At 44.3% G+C, this 12,857-nt stretch overlaps 1 protein-coding gene across 1 annotated transcript in view; it reads right to left on the bottom strand.

The window, feature by feature from the left end:
- Positions 1-12,857, bottom strand: part of EPHA6 (EPH receptor A6) — an 822,408-nt gene that overhangs the window by 233,102 nt on the left and 576,449 nt on the right. The window contains exon 6 of the mRNA XM_066599154.1: positions 10,591-10,715. Within this exon, the coding sequence (XP_066455251.1) occupies positions 10,591-10,715 (125 nt within the window). The remainder of the gene's footprint in view (positions 1-10,590; positions 10,716-12,857) is intronic.

Below are 12,857 nucleotides of genomic sequence, written 5' to 3'. Positions count from 1 at the left end.
CTTCCCGGCCATGGATTCTTCAATCAATGCTTCTTGGCTGGACAGCCTAGAGAGCAATCTGACCACTCCTGGTAACAACTGATTCTGAAGGTGTTAGTAGGCGCACCAGGACTCAACTACTTGTAAAGACTGTATGCTGAACCCAGTGGGCTGTAAGATTGGACCACCTGTTGCGTTTTCGTGTTTACCCGGTACTTGCCTGCTGGAGTACAACTGCTTCGTATGGCTACGACACATGTCCTGGCTCTCCTTTCCTGAACTGAGTGTACCCCCAACAATACTTTGTCTCTTGGTTTTGTCTGAAGTTGGGTTCACACGTGCTCTTTTTGCCAGTGATTTTCATCCTTTTTTCCTACCTATTATTTTTTTGGCAAAAGTAACAAGAAAATACTCTATAAATGGCACATGCCAATCCAAACAGTCAATAAAACAAGGTCACTGGCAATATACAGTATTATCCAAGCCTCTCGGTGCGCTAACCTTGATTTTGGTATTTTTAACCCTTTCCAATCCAATTTTGGATTCAGGGTTTCCTAAAGGGCTTTCTCTTTTTGCTGTTATAGAATGGTGCCATCTGCTGGCTAAAGCCAGTGTGTGTGCACCAGACAGGCTCTGACAGCAGAGTGGCAGGCAATAGACGGTAAGAATACCCTGTCGGACATCTTCTGACATTGGAGCTGTACAAGCTTCAATCAGAATGTAGGAAGACGTCAGACAGCGGATTGGAAAGGGTTAAACACGTGGTAAGTTTTCCTTGAAAATGCTATGACTAGAGCATCATATCCACGGTCAGATTGGATTCCGCATGTGGGAGCCCACAGTGAAAATCCAACCCTACCCGTGGCTGAGGACACGGTGGTTTCTTGTCCAGGTCTACTGCGTGCTGTCCGGGTCTTCTATATCTGGGTCTGTGGATGCGTGTGGAAGCGCAGGCAGGCGTAAATGTGCAGTTTACTTAGCCAGGCTGAAATGTTATTTCCAAACCTGTTCAGATTGCGGTGCGTTCACACGGATGAGCGTGATATTGGTTCAAGAAGCTCAGACTGATATTGCGCTTGTAAAACTACAAAGTTCACTGCGACTGCGTTGCGATTTGTAAGAAAATGGCATCGCATCGCTGAACATGTGATTTTCACGCATGTAAAGTCACATGTATTTTCAATGCGGGTGCAATGCTATTTTTTTTCTCACCCATTGGAAACAACTGGTGACAAAAAAATGAACATGCTGCGACTTTTCTCAGAGTGTTTTCTAGATGCCACATATGTATAGCATGTTGTGCGAGCTGCTTCTCTCCAATGTTCTATATTATGATCTATAGAAAAAAAAATAGCTGTGTTGTTCGTGCTCAAAAATAAGGCCTCTTTCACACGGACGACAGCGCTATCGCCGTGAGAAAATTGCAGCGATATCACATCAGTGTTCTATGCAATATCGGTCAATTTCGTGATTTTTGAGTTGCTATAAAATTGCGTGTGGTGCTACAAAGTTGTGCGACTTTGTAGCGCTCTTTTGTTGGGATTTTTCGGGGGCAAGGGGAGGTTTGAAATATAAGCCCTACACCGAAAATAAGCCCCAGCTGCGTGAAAAAATAAATAAAGTACATCACCTAAGAGGCGCTGTCTGGCTCCTATGTATCTTTGGCAGATGAATGGCTGTGATTGGTTCATTGAGAGTTGGCTGTGATTGGCTGAGCCGCGGAACTCGAGAACCAATTACAGCCGGCGCTTCTTGGAGGTGGGGATTTTGAACCTCCAATCCAGGAAGCGCTGACAGAAGACTTTGAAACAAGTGTCGGGGACCTGCGAGGAGAAGTGCGGTGGACCTAACAAGTGCTGTTAGGTGATATGTTGTGTTTTTTTATTGCAGCTAGGGCTTATTTTAGGACTTTTACAGTAGGATTTCCTAATGTAAAAGCGCTTTTCACTGCATGAAAACCGCGTTTTCATGCAATGCAACAGAAAGGAAGGCTCCATAGGGAAACATGGGCTACAAAACCTCGCAAATCACGGCAATATTTAGTAACCCACAACTTTTTTTTCTCGCAATGTAGCGTCAGACCAAACATCGCCAATGTGAAGGAACCCATTGGACAGAATGGGCTTCACGTACATGCGAATTTTAGCACTGTCACATTGCGAGAAAATCGCGCAATTTTGTCGCCCGTGTGAAACCAGCCTAATTAAAAGTCATACTTCCCCCTTCCTGGGTCCCCGCAGCAACAGCACCCCATGTCTGTTCTCCCTACTGGTCTCTTTACAGGCTGCAGTCATCTTGTCTACAGAACATTATAGGCTGCTGCAACCAATCACAGGTCTCTATGGTACACCTCTGAAATCTGTGATTGGCTGCAGCAGTCTGTGAATTTTCTATTGCAAAGAGATGTGGCGCTGGAGCTGCGGGGACCCTGGACAGGTGAGCGTAGGCTGTTTTTATTGTTTTTGGACATGACAGCACTCTTTAAAAAATACTCAGAAAATCCCTTTAAATAATTTAAAAAACATATGCAGTAAAGCAATCACGCCACGTTTAACAAGAACAGACTTTCAACTATTAACCCTTTCACCTACAACAGAATACCAAGAAAGGAGGTGCTACCCTAGACCAGTGTTTCCCAACTCCGGTCCTCAGCAACCCCAACAGATCATGTTTTCAGGATATCCTATGGTACGAACACCTGTGGCAATGTCTGAGGCACCGACAATAATTACATCATCTGTACAACACTGAGGAAATCCTGAAAACATGACCTGTTGGTGGTCCCTGAGGACTGGAGTTGAGAAACACTGCCCTAGACCATCAAAGGTACTAGTATTGACCCCTCCACTTCCTTAGACCACCAGGGAAATTTTAATTAGTGTGAAATATTTTTTCCTACATTCTGCTGCCTAAAGTCGGTTGCGTCTAATACATTTTGCTCATCTCTTCTTGTTTGGTCTTTTAAATATGTGTTGTAATTATTTAGCTACAAACAATTCCATATATTGGGGGGAGGGGGGGGAGGGGGCGGTGGGGGTTAAGTAAAAGTACCGTACATACAATTTAATTTTCTTGTGCTCTTCTTGTTCTTGACTCTTTGTACCTGAATTTGGGGTGAAAGTGTCACAAGAATCACTCATTTCCATAGTATTTGCATCTCATTATTGGTAATCTTATGTAATGTGACATGACTTAACGTTGTGAGTTGCAAATTTGTGGTAAAGTAATAGTGTGATCTTTGCACCCATTATGAGTTCTAATGAACCTTCCAGCACAGAAAATGCACTATTAGCATAAACACGATGTTAACTTATGTAAATGCCTTGTTTCATGCCCTAACGAAGCTTGGTCAGTGGAAGTTTCCAGAACTGATTAAGTAATCCTCACCATCTTGAATACACAAAAAATTAGTGGAACTTCATTTTAAAGGGTTGTTCCCGTCTAAGCCAAACATTGCTGCAGTGGGAACACCGCTGTATATGAGGTGCTCCGGGCGCCGGGGGAATGGAAACAACCGCCGTGTGTTGTTGGGCTACGCTGTTTCTGTAGCTTCTATACAAGTGAATGGAAATATTACAGCACAGTGAGTTACTGTAACTCTGGAGATGCAGGTTTAGCTTTGGTCTGGCTTTGCTTTCCATACCCGGTCATTTTTACAAGGCTTGTATGAAGAGTCTAACTTGGACTTGAAGGAACGCTACCTTCCAATAGGTGGCACTGTGGAGGTATTATTCTATCTCCCTTATCTGGAGATGCAGAAACGGTGCGGCTCACTATGCTATACGTTTTCTGTAACTCTCATTCACTTTTATGAGAATTATGGAAACAGCGTAGTTAAGTGGGTTCAGCTGTTTCCATAATTTCCGACCGCCTCCGGCCACGCATATACCTGGGCCAGGAGCGGTAGGGGCCACAATTTGAGATAAGTGCGTCTCTCAGATGTGGGACTTGCACCTATTAGACTTTTATGGCATATCCTATGGATATGCCACAAAAGTCAAGATCGGAATACCCTTTTAAAGGGGTTGTACCAAGATAGACTTTCATGTTATTTGGGAGTCGGGGACCCTATTTTGGTGATAAGTGGAGATCTCACGGGAGGAACCTGTATCTAGCAGAAATTTATGGCTAATGTATATATGGATGCGCCATAATTGTCTAAAGGGTCATTTAGATGGCAAGAATATCAGCAAGAATGTTCACTCGATTGTTTCTTTGCCCAATTATCAGACCTGTAAATACCCCCATGATCATCCAACAAATGAGCAAACACTCATTCTTTGGCTCATCAGCTCATTTAGGCAAGAATAAGAATACTTGCTGCTCAGCTGTCTATCTTCCCGTGTAAACTGACCAGTGACAGCTGTAGGGGACAATCATCACATTAACGATCATTCGCCCCCATACCAGTGATCCTGTAAATGAGCACCGACCAACATGATTTTTGCAAAGGCACCTTTAACGGTTTGTGTCAAGATTGCGTCCTCCTTGGTTGAGCAGATTGGTCCAGGAAGATGTCAGCACAGCATCCCTGAAACATGTGATGCATCAGGTGGTGCAAGCGTGATGCCATTGAGAGTAACATCTCCCTCTAGTGGCAGCGCTGATAGGCTGGCTATTTGTTGTCTTTCAACACGGTCAGCCTATCAATCTCCATGTTAAAGTACTTAAATCGGCTCCTTGGTTCAAGGGGTGGCAGTTATACTTCTTGTATCCTGTGTGCTAAGCTATGCTAGTGTATTCTATGGATTAAAGATAAGAGATTCTGAGTTTAGTATTTCAGTGCAATTAGTTACATCCCTACGTCTCTGTAGTTTAGGGCTTTGTGCCAGTTTTCTCTCTCCTGCAGTGGGGTCGCCCTTTTCGGGGCAGATGCTCTGCTTGAGGGACAGACAGTTCTGATATACTAGCTTGCTGAATCCTTAGTTCTTCGCTTAATCTCACACAAGTACTCTTAGTCTGTATGGATAACTAACCCTCTGTCCAAACTCCATGTTCGGTCCTGGAATGCATCATCCAGTCATTCTGGCTAGTCATACCAGATGTGACACTCCTGTTTATAATCATTGTTACTGCATATGACTGCCACAAATCACATTCGCCTCAATGATCCAGAATGGAGAGATGCTTAGTAAGAGCGACTCCCCTTTTGGTGGACCTTCCGCCATCCTGGCATTAGAGGACGGCCATTCATATGAATGGATATTCTATAATACTACATTTCCCCTGCAGGAAATGTGTAGCTGGTTGCAGCTTCCCCAAAGTGAAGTCTGCTGATGGCAAGAGTGCCAAGACCAGGACCATGGGTGATGAGCTGTTCACCCCGGGCCTCACATTCTGGAAGGGTTGGTGCATCTTGGCACCATCCCTCTAAGGTGGGAAAAGCCCATTAAGTGAAGTGTAACAGAATACAAAAGAATAAAGAGGGAAGAAAAAGTCTTGTAAAAGGAAAACGAAAAATAGTTTTTCTTCCCTTCAAACAAGCCGTCTACGAGTTTTCTGACCAGCGCCATTTTAGTGTAAATGAAATCTGTGTGAACGTTGTGCGACCTGTAAGTATATTAAACATACATAATAATAAGACGAAAGCACCTTGAGGGCGCTGAGCGTATATTCAGGTTCCTGAACTTATTAGTTTTACATATAGATGTGTTTACTATCGACAGCAGATGCCGGCATTATAGTATAATAATTGCGCTGCCGGTAACGTCTTTAGCGTAGAGGGAGGTCGCTGCACTCAATCTACTGTGTATTACAGAACACACAGAGACACTAATAAACCGAATGGCTGGTCATGGAAATGCCAAGCACAAAGCTACATTTATCTAATATATCTGTCTTATCGTTCTGTGGAAGGAACCGAAAATCGAGCCCCCAAGGGTCGCATCATACGTAAAGAAAGCCATCATTTCTCTATTTTGGATTATGTTACATGGTACTTCACTGTAATGGCTTGGATATAAAAAATCGGACATTTTCATTACTGCATGTAAAGGGATGAAAACGTACATTGCGCCTTGTAGCCAACCGACTGCATCTGCATCCTTTTGCGCGGTCTAAAGGGGTGTGACGAAGAACTGCATACGGTTTGTACACAGATTTTGATGATGGCTCTGGTTTATATTGCATGCCCTGTTTTGGAATGTTTTACACAGGGGAAGAGTGTCCACTGCCTTGTGCTAAGCGCTGGTCCCTGGTTGCCTCGGTCCCTGCTGCTAGAGCAGAGCAGTAGAGAAAGTGAAGGGAAAAGTGAGCTCAAGACACAGCAGGGAAGTTGTGAAAGTTAGGAGATGGGAGGACTGCTACTGGAGCCACAAGTATGCTGAGGTGAGGCTCTGCCTGTAGGCTATAGAAAAGTTGGTTTATTCCTCAAGTAGGATAGAGACCAGGGGAATTTCACAGGCTTTGTAGACATCTAATTCCAAAGAGCATCGGGAGAACCAGAAGTTGTGCCTTTGTCCAAAGAAAGTTCCACGTGTTGCAAGCATCATGGAGAGCCAGGTTTTCTTTGAAGGGTCAAGCTGGGGACTTGCTCAGAGGTCCCTTCGAACTACATCAGAGCTGCTGGTTGAATGCCAGTCAGAGAGCGACTAGGACAATCCCAACGACAAGATGGACTTACAAGATAGGCCCCTGTTCCTGAGTCGCTGTGCGGCCCCACTAGGCTAACCACCGACGATCCTGAACCTGTTGACACCAGCCCTAGCTACTTGGCTTTACAGTTGCACATATTTGCCACAGAGGCGTAACTTGAAGCTGCCGGGCCCTGATGCAAAACTTGTAACAGGGCCCCCAACTATAATGTTTTACTTATAGTACTGGGTTCTCTATATGGAGAAGAGAGGCCTTAAGGGCCCCCTAAGGTTCCTGGGGCCCGGGTGCAACCGCATCCCCTGCATCCTCTATAGTTACGCCCCTGATTTGCCATGTATGCATGTTGTGTTGCACAGTATATATGTTCTGCTCTTTTGCAGGTCAACTGGTAGCTGGTTGCAGTGCCCAGCTGGTAGCTAGACAATGTAATGAGAGTCTTTTGGAAGGCCGCTACTGAAGAAGGCTTGTTGGTAAAGCCTGGTGTTGGCTAAGGGTTCATGTTCACGGCCAGGAATCAGACCCGGCGCCCACAGAGAACCCATACTAACCTCTTCGGATACGCCACAAGTGTCTCGCCCGGTGAGCCAGCGCAGCGCATAATGTGCCGGCTCTGCGCTGTGACGCCGATTCCGGCGATACTCCGCAGTGCCCCCAGTGCGGAATATAGCATGACGGCTTCCATTGACTGCAACGGAAGCCATCCATGCAATTTTCCACACAAAATAGAATATGCTGTGATTCTCCCACGCGAGTGGAAAATCGCAGTTGATTTCCACTTGTGGGCAGGGGAGTATCTTTTAACCAAGCATGTCTATGGCGGTCATTGCTGTAGACTTGGTGGCGGCTGTCTGGCCGTGAATTCCACAGCGATAATCGGTCTGTGGGCATTAGCCCTAAGAGAGTGGTGATGTGGATGCCCTGTGCCACCATGCTGGTAGGAGGGATGGACAAGAGCCCAAAAAAGAAGAACATTTAGAACCATTAATACAGAGTGTGACCCCACTGACTCTATCACAGCCTTTCTTTTATTCCTCCTTGCCCTGTACCTAATATCAAATCATGTTAGATTTGGCCTACATTGCTTTGAATCTGTCAAGTAGGCGGTCTCTACCGCTCACTGTCAATGAATGACTTTAAATTTAATTAAGGGTCTAGTCACATGGCCAGGTTTAATACCTGAGTTCCATCCGAGTTTGCAAGTGCCAGAACTTGGACCCATTAGAGTGAAAGCAGTCATTCACAGATGCAATTTTGTTTTTCATGGACTCATGGTGAATAAGGGCCATTTCACCCTAGTGGTGGGAAAAGCAAAAGGATAGCTTTTCGAAATTGGAAGATGGAACAATGCCTCTACAGTGCCTCCTACTGGAAGGCAATATTCCTGAAAGGTGAGGTCAAACCTTTAAACAAGCCGTGTAACAATAGCTGGGAATTGAGGTCTAACTGCACCCATGATGGAAAAGCTAGACGGAAACAAAAAACCCCAGGGTGAAGTTAGCCTAAATTTTGGGGGTTCTCACTGGTTGTATTTGTATAAGGTTTTGATTCTTACCAGAATTGCTGAGACCACTGACTGCGTTAAGGCTGAACACAGTGGCACCCTTAAAGGGGTTGTCCAGGTGTAGAATATTCTTTTAAGAAATAAGTGCAAAAATGTCAAATAAGTACTACTCACCTGTTTCCCCGATAATCCAGAGCGACAACCCCGTGGTCTTTGTTTACAAATGGTTATCACCTGACCGCTGTAGCCAATCAGAGGGCGCAGCAGTCACGTGCCGTACCCATCTGAACAGTGATGCCAGGAGAATGACGTGTGACCACTGTGGCCTCTGATTGGCTACAGCGGTCAGGTGGTAGTCATTTGTAAACGAAGAACAAGAGGACCATGGGAGCAGCCGTGTTGGATCACTGGGAGAACGAACAGGTAATTAGTGCTTCTTTGGTTTTAAGGCGTTTGCAGCTATTTTTAAACAAACTTTTTGACATTTGCATCTGTTTTTAAAAATATTCTACACTAGATAACCCCTTTAAAGGGACCCTCCGGTCCTAGGGCAAAAGTTTGGATGCGGTTATATTACCTGGTGCTCTCCTTTATTCACATCCGCTGGTTTCTGGGTCCTCACTGGGACTACTAATTGATGCACATTGTGCATCAGTAATTAGCCACTGCATTGCTTTCTGATTGGCCAGGGCTGCTCACATGAGCCCCACTGACTAATCAGAGCATTGTATAATGTCTTAGACTACCGATGCCTAATGTGTATCAAATAGTCTGTACCTTAAAAAGCTGTGCACCCATCATGGATTACCAGAGCAGGGCACCAGGAACCAGCGGCTGTATGGAAATACCGTAAATGAGGGCATCAGGTATATAACTCCCCCTAGTGCTGAGACTGGAGTGTCGCTTTCACATAGAGGCAGAGTATATGGCTGCTATGAGGCTGGATGGACCAGTACTGAACTGCTTCCCCCACTGACAATGGCACTATTATAGCGCCTCCAGTTGGAGCTCACTGGATATAGATATGCACAGCTTCTATTGAGGTCAGTATTAGCTGTATAAGTCCATATGTACTGTGACAACTTGGGCTTGTTAGCTCATCGGATTGCCATCTTTTCTCCACCAGATGGACGGTTGCACACTAGTAAACTATGTTCAAGACAGAAGTTTAGTAAATCTGTCCTTTTATTGTGGTAAATCAACAGCAAACATCACACAGTCTTCACACTGTTGTTACTTCATCACAAGTAACTCCCTGGCCATCTGGCCACTACATAACATAAACTTACATAATCCTGTCTACCATACATGCCTAGCAGCTTAACATGAAGTGTGAAAGTCCAACACATCATACTCATCGAGGGTGTCAACCGTCCACCCCTGTCAGCCGGCAGCAGAAGCTCACTCTACCCCCTCCCACCCCCCAGTGGTCTCCATGTGGACCGCTCTCAAGAGACCCTGAGTTCAGCAACTCAGAGGTATTTCTGTCCTGCAGACACAGATACTTGTGTCTGCTCATTAACTAGCAGAAAGAACCCTTTTCTTGATTTCTTTCTGCAACCTGCCCATAAGCCCCCAAATGGTCAACACTAACACTGCATGGCTAAAGTAGTTACTCTAGTGGTGGTGAAATACTGTACAGCCAAAATTCTGTCAGTTATCAAGCCATAAAACACAGAGCTAAATTATTCTAATGCCATATCATAAAAGTAACGGTTGATAAGAGTGTTGAGGGAACTGTTGAAAAGTTTGGTTGGTTCACCGAATTTCAGCAAAAAGTTTGGCCCGGTCCAACTCAGTTTGAACTAAACAGGAACTTTACCAATACCCCTAAAACTGGCGAATAAAACTAAGAGCCATAAAAGTCCTCTTCATCCTCCTCGCAGCACTGGGTTCCTAGGTTCAAACCTGACCAAGGACAACATCTGCATTAAGTTTGTATATTCTCCTTGTGTTTGTTTCTTCAAACTCATACAAACTCCATGCAAATGTTGTCCTTCATCAGGTCCTTCATCACCCAGGAGCCCAGCGCTGCAAGGCAACAGTTCTAACCACGGAGGAGGAGTTTTAGTGGGTTCGGCTGATACGAATCTCCTGAGGCTTGGCTTCACACCGAACCAAACATTTAGCAAAGTTCAACCCGAAACGAGGTTCAATTGTTTTGGCTTACCCAACACTAACGGTCAACAATAGTACAAACATAATACAGTTGCCTTAGTTTGAGGCTAAGGTTGGGGGGGTGAATTGTTAGTTTTGTTATGGAGCCCCATTATTTCCATATATACCCCTGCTGAACTGTATTTTTAAGGATTCATGTTGCTAGTCACAAGTTCCTACACACTGACCCCTAGAAAAAGTACGTCCACCATATGTAAATATATTTGGTAGTTACGACATGTTCTGTTTAATACTTTATAAAATTGCTAACCCTCTACAAGAGGACACAGGAGGGAAGACAGAAAGAAAGCACTACTTGCATCTTAAGCGTTTTTCCCGGAATGCTGAGCAAGACCTACTTTCTCATAGTACTTGATCTCGTAGTCCAGAATGACCCCATTAGGATAGTCGGGTTCTTGCCATGAGAGAGCAATGCTGTTTTGAGAGGCCCAGTCTTTCCTCACCATACCAATTAGTGTGGGAGCTGAAATGGAAAAGATAACAGTATAAACAGTACTTCTAAGGAGGCACAAGGAGACTTATTGTATATATTCTTCTAGTTTAACATTAGAGTCCATGTGCAGAGAGACCTATCAACTGTGGAAAAACATAGGTCATAATGTTCACATTCCCCACTGCAATGTTTAATGTGAATACAATGCAAATCTTCCTTTCTACCGGTCTTGCATATAACAGGAAACTGGCTAATGAGATGGTACTTATGTAGCAGAAGAGAATTAGTTACTGCTTCCATTGTGATGAGTCTTAGCTAAAGTGACCCTTTGGTTCCATGACAAAGTTTCTTTGAGGACCAGAGAGAAAGTTATGTTGCCTGCTGCCATCCTTTCTTCTAATTCAGCCACAATGTTCCTGAGGCCCCTCTTCATTCTCACAAAGTGGCTGTAGCAATTCTTAGACTACCTGATGGACACTGAGCAATGGTGTTGTATCTATAGTGTAAGGAATTAAACACACTGCTCTGATTGGCTGCTCAGATGAGCAGCACTCGCCAATCAGAAAGCAGCATGCAGTGTATGACTACCAATGCACAGGAGGCCATCCATGGCCATGCTGGAAGAATGAAGAGAGGCCCCAGGAAGCAGCAGATCGGCAGCAGTGCAGGGAGTAAAGATGGTACCAGGTAGTATAATGCCCTACCCTCGTCAGGATCCTTAATAAATTTTGTCCCTAGATCAGAGGATCGGTTTAAGATAGTATTTTAAGGGGGTTTTCCAGGCTTTTACTACAATTAATCAGTGGGGATCTGCCTCTCTGGATCCTCGCTGATTAGTTGATCTTGTGTAGTGGGCAGGACATCATCATCGATGGTCAGCACCAGAAGTGTAATAGACGGCTTCACTCCTATTGAAATCAGTGCTAGGAGAGCGATGCCTCTTAATATACTTCTGGTACCTCATTGCAGTCAGAGCCAGAAGTGTAATAGGAGGCATCATATGTCCTTTGATTTCAGTGGGAGTAAGGCCATCTGCACTACCATTCAAAAGTTTTAGAACACCTCAATTTTTCCAGTTATTTTTGACATTAACACAGTTCAAATCCTGCAAATAACATGAAATGGTTCAACGGATCAAAGGTATAAGGCATAAAAATGTAATATTTTAACTGGAAACAAAACAATAGAGTAAATTTAGGATTTTAACCAAAATGACTTTTTTCAAGGAACACATTAAGGTCAGCCGCTCTGCAGCACAGAAATCATATTATGGTTTGAAAGTGGATGCAAACTATTTGTACAGGTGTCTCAACTTTTGTACATTACGTTCAAACCCTCGGATTCTATATAACCAGTGTGGGGACAGGCTGCATTACAAGACCATTTGGGGCAGGACTTGGAAAGTTTGGTAACTGAATCGCCCAAGTTGCAGTTGTGTCTCAGCACGCCTAAGTTTGAGGTTGGGCTGGAGCATATTCATAGACAACATTTTCTATTGGCTATGTCTAGGCTAGACTCGGCTCATGAAGGACCATTGTGTGTACTCAGCTTTTCCTCCCCAAGCTATATACACTTCTCTGTTTTTTTAAGGCACTGTCCACCAATGGAGGGTGACATAGCAATAGGTTCTGCCATGGTCTTGTTTGTTCTGTCTGATTTTTTGTATGTGCCTATATTCTGAGCTTTCCCACCTTCTCCTGTCCTGACCTCAGCTTGTTCTTTGACTGCAGTGTATCTGATTATCGTCTGCCCTGACCCTCTGCCTGTACCTTTATTTATCCAAAAGTTCTGCTTGTCCTGACCTCAGCCTGCGATACTGACTATGTCTCTTCCTGTCCCTCCAGTACCGCACTATGGTGCCTCTCACCTGTCAGTGTCAGCTGTCACAACACGAGACTGCTCTTGGGGTAACGGATTTAGGGTCCCTTAGGCTAAGACCAGATCCCAAATTGAGCAATTGTCACATACGTTTCTTGAATGTGAAAAAAATACCTTAAAAATGTGTAAAAATGCATGCATTTTAAGCATAACTTTGCATTTTTAAAAATGTAAATGTTTTTTCTGTAATCTTTATGAAATGTCAATAAAGTGTTGGAATTCAATACTGGAAAATCTGGATCTTTTGTGATCTTAGGAGCTCAGAAAAATGTATGCATGAAACCTATGCAAACC

This window comes from Eleutherodactylus coqui, chromosome 4 (genome assembly GCF_035609145.1).
Source record: "Eleutherodactylus coqui strain aEleCoq1 chromosome 4, aEleCoq1.hap1, whole genome shotgun sequence".
Lineage (NCBI taxonomy): Eukaryota > Metazoa > Chordata > Amphibia > Anura > Eleutherodactylidae > Eleutherodactylus > Eleutherodactylus coqui.
This window is presented reverse-complemented; position numbering and strand designations above follow the sequence as displayed.